Source organism: Camellia sinensis, chromosome 1, assembly GCF_055761805.1.
Source record: "Camellia sinensis isolate YWXY chromosome 1, ASM5576180v1, whole genome shotgun sequence".
Taxonomy (NCBI): Eukaryota; Viridiplantae; Streptophyta; class Magnoliopsida; order Ericales; family Theaceae; genus Camellia; species Camellia sinensis.
The window spans coordinates 177,850,775-177,866,317 of NC_138961.1; the positions used below are offsets into that span (position 1 = coordinate 177,850,775).

At 32.9% G+C, this 15,543-nt stretch overlaps 1 protein-coding gene across 3 annotated transcripts; it reads right to left on the reverse strand.

The window, feature by feature from the left end:
* Positions 1-253: 253 nt before the first annotated feature.
* LOC114301340 (glutathione hydrolase 1) lies at positions 254-7,083 on the reverse strand. Of its 3 annotated transcripts, none has more exons than XM_082889544.1 (8): positions 6,354-6,645; positions 4,683-4,815; positions 4,166-4,511; positions 2,387-2,905; positions 2,028-2,263; positions 1,204-1,468; positions 784-921; positions 254-676 (listed from the first exon to the last, which is right to left on the reverse strand). In XM_082889544.1, the coding sequence occupies exons 3-8, from the start codon at positions 4,496-4,498 to the stop codon at positions 446-448; spliced, it is 1,722 nt and encodes a 573-aa protein (XP_082745670.1). In that variant the 5' UTR covers positions 4,499-4,511; positions 4,683-4,815; positions 6,354-6,645; the 3' UTR covers positions 254-445. The 3 variants fall into 3 exon arrangements, with proteins under 3 accessions (XP_082745670.1, XP_082745674.1, XP_082745667.1); XM_082889548.1 differs by having other exon boundaries at positions 4,750-4,815; positions 6,354-6,588; XM_082889541.1 differs by lacking the exon at positions 4,683-4,815 and having other exon boundaries at positions 6,354-7,083.
* Positions 7,084-15,543: the final 8,460 nt, after the last annotated feature.

Sequence of the window (15,543 nt, forward strand, 5' to 3'; positions counted from 1 at the left end):
GGAACAGTTTTGTTTGTTAGTTTTTTCCCTTTGGTGATTTAAGAAGAAAAAAAAAGTAATTCATGTATCTTCTGTTATGATCTACACTTTCATGGCTGAAATTATTGCAATCAAATTATGCTAAGGACATAGAACTAAACCAATTCTTTTTTCTTTTTTTATCAGCAACAAAAGTAATTTTATTGATAAAAGAGGAAGGAAACAAGAAGAAGACAGGAGGTCCTCTCAAATGGACGCAGCCTACACCAAAAGAAACAGCTAAAGGACATCTATACATTCCAAACTGCTTTCTAGTCTCTAGAAGTAAACCAACTCAACTAAATATTGAGAAGAAAAAGGACCTATTTATTGATGTCACTAATTTGTAGGTAATTATCCACCCAAAAAGGTAAAAGATAATAGAAGGAAACCAGTTTTTTGGATTCCCTAAAACCACCAAGAAAATTCAGAAACCAGCTGGAAATCCACCCTTTCTTGGGTCGCTTACTGCCACAAGCTCCCCAAACTTTGAAGAAGCCTTTAGCTCTTGAACTACAAATTGACAAATAGTTCCACCAGCTAGGCTTTGTAAGATATGGCCCTTTTTTTTAAGGGCTGCTCTTATATTTGCAGGAGCTTCAAATTGGTCACCAATCACAGTTGTCCAGTTTTCATAATACAGCACATTAGGTATTAGCTGCATAAATAATTTCTTGTCAGATTAGAAGATAGGTAATGAGGTGGAACAAATGAAGAAAAGCAAGTTTATACCAAAAAAAAGAGTAAATGGGTTTGAAAAATGACCTCATGATAATATCTTGGAGCCATGACAGAAGAAAGTGGATCCATTCGCCTGGCAAAATAATTCAAGAAGACCTCTGTAGTCCCACCAATTATCATGCTTCCCCCACTTGCACCCACAACAGCTTTGAGCTGTGCGCCCTGCAAAGGCACAAAAACAAAAAACAAAAAAAGGAAGAAGAAAAAATGAAAATGTTGCACAAAATAGTCAAATAAATACTCCCTAGACAAGCAAAATATCATAACTAGAAAACCACTGCATCAGAATGTAATATCTGAGATTGCTAAGAAATTTAAACGTAAGCTTAACAGCTTCTATGAAGGTATTAGGCAGTGGTGTAGTGGTCACTAATAAACCAGTCATTGGTAAACATGATACTAACAAACCAAGATAAGCATAAACAATTAAATGAAGATTATTACCTTGACGATAATTGTGGGTGCCATAGATGACAATGGCCTTTTGAATGGATGGACAGAATTGGCAGGTGCTGGAGGTGAATTTCCTACAGAACTATTAGCAGGGATGGAGAAATCATCCATTTCATTGTTCAGAAGTATTCCTGTACTTGGAGACAGAAATTGTGCGCCGAAGTATGAGTTGATAGTAGTGGTCATGGAAACAGCATTTCGCTGACTGTCTACAATGGAAATGTGACTGGTGCCATGATCGTGGATTGGATTCCACCTAATAAGAATGAAAGGTGAACAAAACTAATAAGGACTACGATCTATTGGATAATCAATATTTTGTGCTACACGGACTCTTCTACTTAACCCCATTGGACACGTGTCCACCATATATGATATGGGTAAGGGTGTGGGATATGTGTCCGATATCAGTATCCAATTTAGATATTTGGATCATCTAATTGTACATGACGTTTGAAGAAATGGAGCTCACATTTTCCATTAAAGAAAGCTTGCTAGCTTCTTACACGAATGGGCGATATAAATTCCATATTTTCCCTAAATCTCATTTAATTTGAAGTAGACTTCTTTTTTGTGTTTGTTTGGGTGAACAATTTGAAGTAACAATTTATATCTTATCTAAGAATATTACATGATATACAATAGATGCAAGTGTTTACGGCACATCCTCGTACCCATATCCAACTTTTGGATGCATAACCTAATATCTAATATTTTGGTTTAGGAAGATCCAATGCTTGGACACACACCCGTGCCCAATATTCATACCTAAGTCCATGTAACTGTCATTTTCCTTACTGACCAAAACTGCTTACCGTCCACCATAGTGACTCGGACCAAATGTCATGTTATCAAATATGGTTTTCTTCAACTTTGCTGCGAATTTTGGAGAGAGCATATCATATAGAACCTTTTTGACGTTAACAAAATCAGGATCGCCAAGATTCATCTTCAAAGCAAATGCATGTTTCAAAGCTTCAATTTCTCTATGGACCCCAAGGGAGCCAGAAACACCCGAAGGAAATCCGTATTGAGTAAGAATGTTTAGCACCTGTTGGAAGTACAAACAAAAAGGCCACATTATATGAACCTTTATTATATTGACAAATGAAGGAGAAAGCATGTAAAGAGATTCATTTCTCTCCTTTTGGTTCTAGTTAGGAGATACACTTACTAGTATCATAGCAGCAGCACCTGAAGAAGGAGGCGGCATTCCAAGTATTTTCAACCCTACAATGTCCGCAGAGATTGGCTCTCTGTGTTTAACTTGATAGTGTTGCAAGTCCTCCATGGTCAATATTCCTCCAGCATTCTGAACATCTCTAACCAAATTTAATCCAATTGATCCATTATAAAAGGTTTCCAAGCCATTTTTTGAAATTTCTAATAGTGTCTTTGCAAGATTTCGGTTACGGCAAATGTGACCTGGCTGCAAGAGGGCTCCTTTTGATGTGAATATGTTGTGAAGTCCCTCATCTGTCATGATACCTTTTTCTGTTTTAACCATCTGCATGTGGAGATACGGTGAAATCTTGAATCCCTTTCTTGCAAGTTTCTCTGCTGGATTTACAAGCCTCTTCCATGGAAGCTTTCCATATTGTTCCCATACATGGTGTAGGCCTGCAAGTTCCCCTGGAACAGCTATGGAGAGTGCACCACTAGTTTTCAGAGCAGCATTTCTAGAGTACATATTCTAGATGTGGTATAATCAAAAGAATGGATTCAGAATATTTAGGAAAATTAACAAGTACTGTGAAGTTATTAACTCCTGGAGTATGCACTTTAAGCCAAAACGATAAGCAAGATGAGCTACCATGAACATATACAAAAATTGGTGTAATGGAGCTTTCTACAATTTCTCATGACAAACACTAGAAGTAATTATTGATGTGAAAGCTAATACTAATACAGGACAACTTCTTTGCAATTCATATAGCCACGCGTGCATAAAATTGACACCTAAAAAATAAAACTTCTGCCCTTTACAAAGTAGGCTGCAAGTACATGCCCTAAATTTAGCATAACAGAGCTTTCTATACTTTGCTATTACAAACACTTATAAGCAATCAGTGATGCAAAAAATAATGCAGGACAACTTCTTTGCAAACAAATTGTAAAGCCACGTGTGCATAAAGTTTACAAAAACAGAAAAAACTTGTGCTTCTACAAAGTAAGCTGACAAGAAAATGTCCTAATTGGCATTCTTGTGCCGTATTGCATCACCTAAATAAGCCAAAATCTATGTCCTACCCTCCCCCTTTTCTGAAAACCAAAATAGGCAGTAAGAGAACAACAACCAGAACCAGTGTGTACCAAACCAAACTAAGCCTTGTGTCCCAATCAAGCGGGGTTGGCTACATGAATCCTTTTAGTTCACTCTATGAAGGGAAAAATAATTATTAACCTAACAACTCTATGCTCCAAACGAGGTTTGAGCTAGAAAACTCTCAAGAATGGGACTCACCGAACTACCAACTAGAGTAGATAGTAGACAACTACATTACCAGAACCAGGGTGTATACTAAAAAAATTGGAACGGAGGAGCATGTCAAACAAATTAACATAATCAGAGGGTAAACTCATACAGCTTGGAAATTTTCAACATGGTGGATCATCCAGTAAAAAGCTTAGGTGCATCCAAACTCTTTCAACTTGTAGTCATGCAAATGCAAACAAGACTTGGCAATTGATGAAACAAAACCATCAATAGAACTTGAATTAATTGACGAGGATTAAGTCCTGAAAGATATGACTGCTCAATATAATGAAGGAAAGAGAAAACAACAATGGCATGGTAAACAGATAATAAAGAGGGTTCTTATCAGTGAAATTTCTCTTTTTTTCTCCACCTAGAATTGATTACCATTAACATATTTGTCAAACAAAAAGAACAAAAGGAGCCTCAATAAATAAACAAAAACAAAAGGGAGAAGATATAACCAATTCTGAGTACCTTTGAAGCTTTCATGGGTGCAGTTTCTCTCATATCAAAAGCTTCTGTTGTCCCATTGGCTAACCTAAGAAGCATGAATGCGCCTCCACCAATGCCACTTGAAGCTGGGCTCACAACACCCAAGCAAAGAGCAACAGCTACTGATGCATCAACAGCATGACCTCCTTCTCGAAGAACATCCCTCCCAATTCTGGAACATCGACCATCATCAGCAGCAACAACACCACGATGTGCCGTGGTAACCTCGGGTCTAGAAGAATTTATTACGAGACCATTACTAGCACTTGAAGTGAATGACAAAAGCCAATAAAAGAGAATGTAATGGCCAGCCATGATGCAAAAAGAGCTGCAAACAACACCACAGTCAGTGTCTCTAGTTCTACAATAACAGTTTAAACTCAATCAAGAGCATGAAGTGACTTTTTTTATAGTCGAAATAAAATGATTTTTTTTATTTGTCAAAATACAATTCTATGTTATTTCAAGTCACTTCATAATATTAGTATTAACGATTCACATAATTTTTGACTTATCCACTCATTCTCTTTATGTCAAGTGTGTATAGACCGCACAACCCGATGTACCCGCTCGACTCGTCCGAACCCGTCAAGCTACAGTCGATTTCAATTCTTAGAACGGTTGGTGGCAATCTGTGAAAATAAAAAATTTTGAATTCACGGTCGGTGACGATTCTAAATAATGGCCATTGGCCATAATAAAAAATAACGATAGCATAGGTGAGTACATTGGTTTTGGATGATGCGATTGTAATTATGAACATTGAGAATAAAATATAAATAAAACACAGGTGGCTACATTGGCTCATGTGATTGTAATTATCAACATTCCTCAATCTCCTTGGAAGAAGTAAGAGCATCTCATCAAGTTTTTCAAAGTTATTTTTTAGTTAAAAATTTTAAAAAATCAACTCTATTAAATTCGTTTTTATCTCGTCAAAATTTATTATGACTATAGTAACTCGTTATAACAAGTGAGACACTGTTCATCGTTACTTTTGTGTTACCGGATGTCTGTCCAAAGTCTGGTCGGTCAACCGATCAACTACAAATTTTTTTTTTTTTTTTTTTTTTTTTAAGAATTGTTTGACTGGTAACCGATCAATTTAATTAAAAAAAAAAAAAAAAAAGACTGACAAACACAATAAAAAAATAATATTTAATAAGAATAAATTAGAATAAAGAGTTTGATATAATAAATGTTAAAAAGTGACTAGCTAAAACAATTAAATAGTTTTAATTTGACTAAATTTTTAAAGAATTTGGTGCGGATGCTCTAATCCCTACGTCTCTCTCCATCATTTCTCAGTTGTTCACCTCCCAACCTTCTCTATCTCAGTTTCTTTCTCTGTCTATCCCCAATCAAACTTCTGATCTCCCTCACCCACCTCACTTCCTTCACCCTTAGGTGAATTTTACTCTTTAACGGCGATGGTGAGTATAATGACGACGTAGACGAAGGCATTGATGGAGGTTTTAACCAAATCTGAGATATCGTGTGGTGATTTCCTTCAAAGATCTTACTTTAGATTTGATATATAAATATATATATTTTTAATTTTTTTGCTGTTGTAAATCTCTCTTAAATCTGTGCGTATATATATATATATATATATCACTCAATTTTTTGCTCCATTACTGCTATCGATTCATTCGTTGTCTCCGATCGACCCCGACCGCCATACCGTAGTTTTGGCTCGGTCGATTTCAAAGACCTGATCGGTCGACCACTGTTGACCAGCATACCAACCCGACATGTTCTGTTCGGTTGGCGGACTACTAATAAACCCGACTCTAACCCACCCTGCATATCCCCATGCCAAGGGAATATATTCATTTTTAAGTGTCATACATTTTCCATCTAGTAAACTTTTTATAAATCAATCCTATTTAGTTGCAGACAAATCAATGAGGAATAAATAAACAATTATTCAATCATAATCAAAATAACAATTAATATGTTATAACTAAAGTGTAACTAAAGCTCGTAATCTGTATATCCAAAAAAAAAATTGAGCGTCTATCATAAAATTCCTCATCCACATTAACCCAACAACTTGGTCTTCGTTGTTATTGTAATTCATATATAATACATTAATTTAAAAAATAAAAAAACACCATGTATGATAAACTAGACTAGACATAATCCAAAAGAAACAAGAATCACTTACATGGCATCATTTCCTTGGCCAGAAATTAAGGCCAGATCATTTTGTGAGGAAACCCAGAAACCAGATTAGAAGGAGCCAATCTTCTTCAGCATCAACTACAGCTCTGAGAAGGGTAGGCAAGTCCAGACTGGACTTGGTCCAACATCATCATAGGAATAAAAATCAAACCAAAGTCCACCCTCTTTGTCATGTTGCGGAGGTCGGTTGGAGGACCACAAACTCACCAGAGATAGACAGAGAGTGCGCCATGCCTGTTCCTTTCCAATAAATATTCAGTGGGAGATGAGACGACATCAGATGAGACATCTCTCTCAAGCTCAAATAACCGTATAGAGAGAGAGAGAGAGAGAAATTGAGGCCTTCGGTTTGTGTTTTAGGTTAAAAAAAATTAAAATTCTTTTTTTGAAAGTGATAGAAATGATAAGTATATATATTTTTTTTATTTCTTTTACTAAATCTTTTTTTGAAAAAAGTAGTCTTAGAAATCCTAAAATTTTATCAAATATTTTACATTTATTAAATATTTTACATGAGTATAAGATTCACAGTATGTGGATTCCATATTTATATGAGACATTTGATAAAAATTTAATAAAATTTTAAAATTTCGCATTATTATTTCAAAAAACATTTAAAATAAGTTTTTTAAAATTAAAGCAAACATGGCCTGAGATTTTTTTTTTGGTTTGCCAAGTAAAAACAAAAATTAAATTGTTGTCCTCATCGATTTGGACGAAGCGGAAATTCAAGTCTGGGTATTTATTGGGAATGAGACTCGTAATTACAACTCTGCTATTGGGACTGGAAAATGACAACCAACAAATGGAATCCCATAAGCATCTCCAACCTTTAATTAAATTTATCACTAAATTTAAATTAAGTAATGTTAAAAATTTTATTAAAATTTCTATCAAATATTTTATATGGGTATGAGATCCATACAATATAGATTCTATATAGGTCCCACACGTGAGACATTTGGTAAAATCTTTAGTAAAATTTTTAAGATTTCTAACATTATTGATTTAAATTTGGTAAAAAATATATTTTTCTTACTTTTTAATGGTTTTATTAAATCTGTATCAAATTGAGAACATCTCAAATTTTTCACTAAACTGAGGAGGTCTTCTACCTTTCAGCAATTGACTGTACATAGCTGTTGAGTGTAAATCCATCGGACAACCTGCCAAACACCTGACCGGCCGAACGTCTAACTGGATGTCCCCTTGGATGATCACCTCAAGTCATAATCCGACCGGCCGAATGTCTGACTAGATGTCTCATTGGATGACCACCTCAAGTCATAATTTGTGAAAATTTTATATTGACCGGTCGATCGCCCAATCGACCCTAAATCAAAGAAAGTCTCGTTTGCTCATTGATGTGGGGTTTTTCAAAAACATAGTTGTATATGTAAACTTGGTCAAAATATTCAAAGCAAATTCATACAATTCATTTTTGCCAATCAGTCCTTCCTCTTCGGACCATCACTTCATTGTTATCTCTCATCTCTCAACCCAACCCCCCCTCTCTCTCTATACATATATATATATATATATATATATATATATATCTCTGCAAGTGCAACAGCACATCTAAAAGTTTGTGTGATTTCGTCCTTCTATTCATTGAGGTATGCCATTGGCTCATGCAAACACCATTCCCTTTGATAGATGTATATGCGCTATTTTTCCAAATTCATATTTATTTGATCGGTTTATAATTAACTTCTTTCTGGGTTAGATTATTATTATTATTATTGGTATTAGTATAATTTAAGACAATGTTGCTCTTGAACTTGTCATCGAATTGTATTCAATTAATGGCATGCTAATTATAATCACATACATACTCGATTTTGGTAATTTGTTGGAATTGGCATCTTTATTAATTTAAAAAATAATATATATGTTGATGTTGAAGGTATTATAAGCTTCAAGTCTGTCGGATGAAGTCCCACCATCTCTCACCCAAAACCAATTGATCTTAGGGAGGGCTTCACTTATGTCTTTTACATTTGACATCGCAACCTATGGGCCTGTTTTTAGAGCAATCACTGGGAAAGGAATTGAAGAAACAGAAACAAAGGGGAAAAAAAATTCATTTTCCTCTTTTCGATCGACTGGCCGGTCGTCCTTCCGGACGTCCAGTGCATTTTGATGAAAGCTACAGTATACACCGTTAGAGTGACAGATATCAGATTGAGGAATTTGTCTTTTTTTTACTCAGATTTGATGAAATTTTTGGTGAACCATTGGAGATGTCCGGACAAGCTAGGGGAGATTGCTAAGAACAACTTATTATTTGGTGTATTATTTTTAAATATAATTAATTTCAACAAAATTTAAAATAAAATACATATTTTCATTTATTTTTAAAATAAACTTTTATTTTTTTTCTCTAAATATGTTTCTTTATTTTATTTTAATTTTTTCATATATCATATAACTTTGTACTTTTGATTTTTACAAAAAATTAAATACATAAACTAGATTATACAAGCAGAAGAAAAGAACACTTCAATTCACACACTAAATTATATTAAAAATCTAGACTTGTTTTCAAATACATTTATTGCTTGTATAATATTATTAATAATAATTGTAATAGTTGCTTTTGTAGAATGAATTTTTTAAAAACTAAGATTAATAAAATTGTATTTATGTCACAAGAAATATATAATAGATTAGCGAGATAATCAATTAAAAAATAAGCTAGGAAAACTTGATTATAAAATCTTAATTAATATTTTTACATTGCGAGAAAAATGTTAAATAATAAATTTACAATACAAAGAATCAAATACGTTTAAATGAATATTTGAATGTCAAAAATGCCTCATTATGACCTAAGCAATTGCCCAAATAGTCATGAAGAGGGTACTTAGGTAACAAGATTTATGGTACTGATTCTATGACAAATGTTTAGACTCATACAATTGTAGCATAACCAATGATTTCTATTTAGTTTCTGTATGTTGAATCATTGATGTTTGTTCAGAGACTAACCACCTAACGAAGAGAGGGGTTAAGGATAGGGGTTGCAATCGAGAAAGACATGGAAAAAGAATGAAAGGGTTGGGGTAAGAAGAAGGGATTTGGGGTGGTTGTTGTGCTGGGGGCACAACAATCACTATTGCATAGTCGAATGAGCCCATTTCGAGGTTTATTTTGATGATCCGAACTGTTTATATTTTAGAGTATGTCGAGTACAACATACCTAAAAAAATCAAGTTAATCGGATATCATTAACGCTTTTCGTCCACTCATATTTATATTCATTTTAATACTTTAAATCACAATTCTCATTTATTTTTGTAGATATGAATGTAAATGGATGAAAGGGTTAACGATATCCGATTAACTTGATTTTTTGCAGGTATGTTGTACTCAATGTATTCTAAAATGTGAACAGTTTGAATCATCAAAATAGGTTCTGATTGGCTATACAATAGTGATTGATGTGCTCCCAGCACAATAGCCACCCCAAATCCCTCCTTCCTACCCCAGCCATTTCCTTTCTTTTCCGTGTCTTTCTCGATTACAACCCCTATCCTTAGCTCCTCTCTTCACTAGGTGGTTAGTCTCCAAACAAACATCAACGATTCAACATATAGAAACTAAATAGATGTAACACCCTCAAAATAAACCCATAAATCATACATTCAAGACATCCATATACTTAAGAGAATAAAGCATAATTCTATTCATCAGAGTATTCATTACAAAAGTATTACATGTTGATATCAAAAGTAAATGCCCTACGGACTTACAACTTTTCAAGTCGACACTTGGTTACAAAAAGAGAGTACTAACTCAAAACACAAAATAAGCCCTTGGCTTGATTTACATGTAATACACAAAAATAAACAATAGCCTTCAACTCCCACAACCATCCAAGCTAAGACCTCGGAGGCGGCATGATACCTGAACCTGAAAAATGATGTCCCATATAGGGTGAGCCAACGCCCAGTAAAGATATGCTAAACATAATATGAGCAATAACTAAAACATTAGCATTCGATAAATGTTTAACTCATATATACCAACTTATAACACATTTCAATTTCATGACAAATATGTCCATGTTTCATTCCATTTTCCATTATTTATCCAGTTCTCAATTTATGAATAAGGCTCAGAGCTTGGCCAATAATTTAATGAGACTATAACTCATATCAAAACACTTCTATAATTCACAATAGATACACATACTTGCTGTATCAATACCACATCAAAACACTTCCATACTTCATAAATGATATACAGATTCGCTGTATCAATAACACATTAAAACACTTCCATACTTCATAAATGATACACAGATTTGCTGTATCAATGGAGTTCATCCCCTATCATCTCCCAAATAAAATCCGGTTTAGGAGTCTATCCCCTATCTTCCCCAAACCGTGGAGTGCATCATCTATCTCCTCCCACACAACACAATGTATATAAACACATATCATATACATGAGCAGTCAACACATAAATTTGATGTATTATTCCAACCGTTATATTCGATGACATAATCAATTGATTAGTTTTAATTCACCTAATCATCATGCATTGTCTACAATAATCAAGACTATCCTCCACCGATAGCCCAAAGCAATTTATTTCTAAACAGATAATAAATGCATCAACAGATAATTTGACAACAATTTCATAAGTGAGCGATTAATAAATCCAACTCCACCATTCCCTCTTATAATGAACCAATTTCATTATTTTCAATTCAATTCCATATTTCCATAACATTCCCAAATTAATTATATAAATTAATTCATACAACAATTTAGGGCTTTCTCCTCCTTTTTCTCTACAATGACCCAAAGGTCCCAAATATCATCAACAACATTAATGCCATCATTTTAAGACCCAAGATACACATTTATGAGTCAAAATAACCAAACCCATTTTTATTCATTTTGAAACCCTAACACTCAAAATTATCCAATTTCAACATTACATCAAAATAATCAATAGTTTATGTCAAAGACCATAAAAATGAGTAGTTATCCTTACCTCAAATTCGGAGCTCAAAGGAGAAGATGAAGAAATTTGAAAGTGCTCCAAACCCCAATATTTTTCAGATCAAAATGTGGCCCTCAACAAGCTCCACACTTTTTACAAAAGCCCAAGGATAGAAAATCACTTCTACTAGATCAAACCCTAGAGAGAAGTTGGAGTTTTAGAGTGAGGTGTTCTCCAATAGAGGTTTTGAAAAAGTAGAAGAGAGAAAGAAAGTCGAAAAGTTCAGACTGATATAAAAGTCGCCCCGCTCGAGCGTGGAACTCCCCGCTCAAGCGTCAGACACAGACTCACGCTCGAGCATGAAAAGCGCCGCTCAAGCGTATGATGACTTGCATAGAAAATACTGGGAGATGAATATTCGCGCTTGAGCGTCAAAACGCCTGCTTGAGCGGATAAGCAACAACAAAGGGCCCGCTCGAGCGTTAAAAGCCCCGCTCGAGCGTGAAGGCCAAAATCTGGGCATCAACTTTTGGTTTCTAAACACAACCAACCTGTTTCAAACCTGCCCAACACAACCCAAGACTCAAATACAAAGAGTAAAGGATGAAAATCAGAATAAGACAACAACATAACCACGGAACCAAGTCCGGAATACAATAAACAAAGGAAGAGAAAACCGGAATCGCTATAATAGAAATCATTGATTATGCTACAATTGTATGTCTAAACATTTGTCATAGAATCGGTATTATAAATCTTGACACCTAACACTACTACAAAAACAGATAAAGATCACACTTTTTTTGTGTGATGTATGTTATTTAATCACACCTTTTAAGTTTTATTAAAGTGTGATCTTTGGGAGTGTGATTAAAAGAGGTCATTTTTAATCACACCTTTTAAGTGTAATTAAAAAGTACGAAAATGCTATGTAGCTCAAATTTTGTGGCTCAAAAGTGGCTCAAATGGCCAAAACGACGTCGTTTTGAGTACAGGACAACATAAAAATGGCCAAAACGACGTCGTTTTGGCCATTTGAGCCACAAAATTTGAGCTACGAGACATTTTCCTAAAAAGTATTTAGATCACACATTTTAAGTGTGATTAATAACATTTAGATGTGAAAAAAAAATATTACATTCACTAGCTTCTCATTTGCTCTTGTGGAGATTCGAACCATCAACCCTCTCACACTATAAACCTTATACAACACACTCTTTCCACTACATCTCTATAACACCATATGATTATATATGCAACATATATTATTTATATAGTACATAGACCCGTATTAATATAAAAGTATATATATAAAGATAATTATTTTTTATTGAACATAATTTATGTAAAAATAAATTATTTACTAGAAAAAAAAGAGACAACTTTTGGCGACTAAACATAATTTTAGTCGCCAATTTTATACTTTTGGCTACTAATTATTTTTTAGTCGTTAAAAAATTTAATTCTGAGGCTAAAATTACTACTTTTGGCGACTAAACTTCTTTTTAGTCGCCAAAAAGCCTTACTTTTGGCTACTAAACATCTTTTTAGTCTCCCAATGCCTCAGTTTTGGCTACTAAATTTTTTTTGTCGCAAAAAAATCTCACTTTTGGCTACTAAAATTTTTTTAGTCTATAAAAGCCTCACTTTTGGCGACCAAACATCTTTTTAGTCACCCAATACCTCACTTTTGGGTACAAATTTTTTTTTAGTCGCCAAAAAGCCTTACTTTTGGCTACTAAAATTTTTTTAGTCGGTAAAAGCCATATATGGGCAACCAAATAGATTTTTATTTGCCAAAATCTATACTTTTGGCTACTAAATCTTTTTAGTCGTCAAAAATCTTTACTTTTGGCTACTAATGCTTTTTTAGTCGCCAAAACCTATACTTTCAGCGACCAAATGTGCTTTTTTAGTCGTCAAAGATGATTTTTCTTGTAGTGGAGTGTGATTAAATATATATATATATATATATAATTACACTTATTTAAAAAGTGTGATTAAAAAGTAGTAATGTATATATAATCACATTTTAATTAGAAGGTGTGATTAAAAAATATATATATAATCACACTTATTTAAAAATTGTGATTAAAAAGTAGTAATGTATATATAATCACACTTTAATTAGAAGGTGTGATTAAAAAATATATAAATAATCATACTTTAATTAGAATGTGTGATTAAAAAATATATATCTAATCACACTTATTTAAAAAGTGTGATTAAAAAGTAGTAGTGTATATATAATCACACTTTAATTAGAATGTGTGATTAAAAAAATATATATATAATCACACTTAATTGAAAAGTGACATAAAAATAAATATTATCACACTCAATCAAATTAAGTGTGATTAAAATATCAATCTAATTTTTTTTATTACACTTCTAATAAAAATAAAATATTTTTTTTTATCAAAATATAATCTTTAACTATTTTTGTAATAGTATAAGTTCCTTCTCGATGACTCCTTAGCCCCAGTAGTGGCTGTTGTGCCCCGAACACAACAGCCGCCCCAACAATTGTAGAGAGTTCACAGTGAAGAAAAGAGGTTAGTGAAAGAAATGGGTTACAGTGGGACAAGCGGATTGTGGGTAGTTACAATGGGATAAAGGGGATAAAGTTAGGGTTTAAATGGTGAAGAGTGGTTTTTGAGTGTTTGTGATTGTAATAAAATTACAAAATTATGTGTAAGGAGATAATTTTATGGTATAAATAGAAACTCTCAAATTTAAAGAAGAATTATGCAAGGATGGGTGAGGATCGGTTTGAGTTGATTTGGGAGAAATTTATCAACTTACTTTTTGCCAATTTTGTTGACACATAATGTGCCTGTTTGGGAAGTGAGTTTGGAGGTTTTTTGGACTAAAATAGTCACAAAAAAATAAAATTGGCTTTTTAGCCTAATAAGATAAAACACCACATCAAATTCATAATCATTATATTCCTTCTCTTACAAAAAAGTTAAAAAAAACCACAAAAGCTAAAAGTTCTTTTCAAACCAAGCTTTTTAGCCCTAGACTAAAATAGCCAAAAAAGTCAAAAAGTCAACCCACTTCTCAAACCAAACGAATGTGGGTTAAGTTAAGTTGGGTTGGGTTGGGTTGCGTTGGGACTAAATTAGTCATTAAAAGACAAAATATGTTAAAAGTCAATAAAATAAAATGTCACATCTAAATTATAATTATTTCATTTTTTCTCTTACAAAACTTTAAAAAAACTAAAAAAAGCCAACATAAACGAACTTTTTAGTCCCAAATTAAAAAAGTTTTAATCCCAAAAAGCTAACTAAAATTTTTGTTTGCCAAATGACAATTGAATATTTTAATAGTTTCAAACCAATGGTCTGAGTGAGTTACAAATATATAATAAGAATGAACAAAAAAAAATTATAATTTTATATTTCAAACAAAAAACTATTATTTATTTTAGATCCTGATACAAAACTCATAATTTATTTGCATATGTGATGCTAATCAAAATTAGATTTCACAAATTAATATATCAAATAAAAATGAATGCAATTAATGATTAGGGAGATATTGTTACACATTGTGGGTTGAATTGGTTTATAAGCGAATTAGTAAATGTTAATCCGATAATTTTTATAACGGTAGTGCTACATACACCAATTAGTGTATATATTAATGTACTAACTAGTGTTATGATATTGTTATGGACTATATTTATTATATAAGTTACAAATACCCAAAACTATACAAATGATGTCACATCATCCGTTAGTACACTGGTGTGTACATTAATTGATACATATAACATTATTTTTTTTTTATAATTTGACCCACCTTTGTTGCACAAATAGATTCGAACCGATTTGTAAGCGAATTGGTAAATTTTAATCCATTAATTTTTATAATTTTACAAATAGATTTGAATTGATATATTTTGATACTTCACCATGTTTTATTTTACGCAGAACTCCTAAGTCTCTGGCAGATACAACCAACCAAAATAAGATACGGGAGCTTAATTCTTGAATATTATTTTTGAATTTTTTTATTTTTTTCATGAAAATTTTAAATATTTTTTAATTAAAAATAAAATATTTGTGAAAAAATTGTTCACCAATTCAAATCAAACGGAAGTTTAATTCTTAAAAATGGTTTTTTTCTTTTTTTTTTAAAAAAACAAAAAATATTTGTGAAAAATTGTTCACCAATTCAAATCGATGGTAAAAAATACAGATGGGAAT

Excerpts from the sequence above, each read along its gene's own strand:
- LOC114301340 (XM_082889541.1), bottom strand. The coding sequence starts at position 4,498 with ATGGCTGGCCATTACATTCTCTTTTATTGGCTTTTGTCATTCACTTCA. Across the intron at positions 2,906-4,165 it reads CACCCATGAAAGCTTCAAAG|AATATGTACTCTAGAAATGC; the intron begins GTACTCAGAATT and ends TACCACATCTAG. Across the intron at positions 1,469-2,027 it reads CCGAGTCACTATGGTGGACG|GTGGAATCCAATCCACGATC; the intron begins GTAAGCAGTTTT and ends CATTCTTATTAG.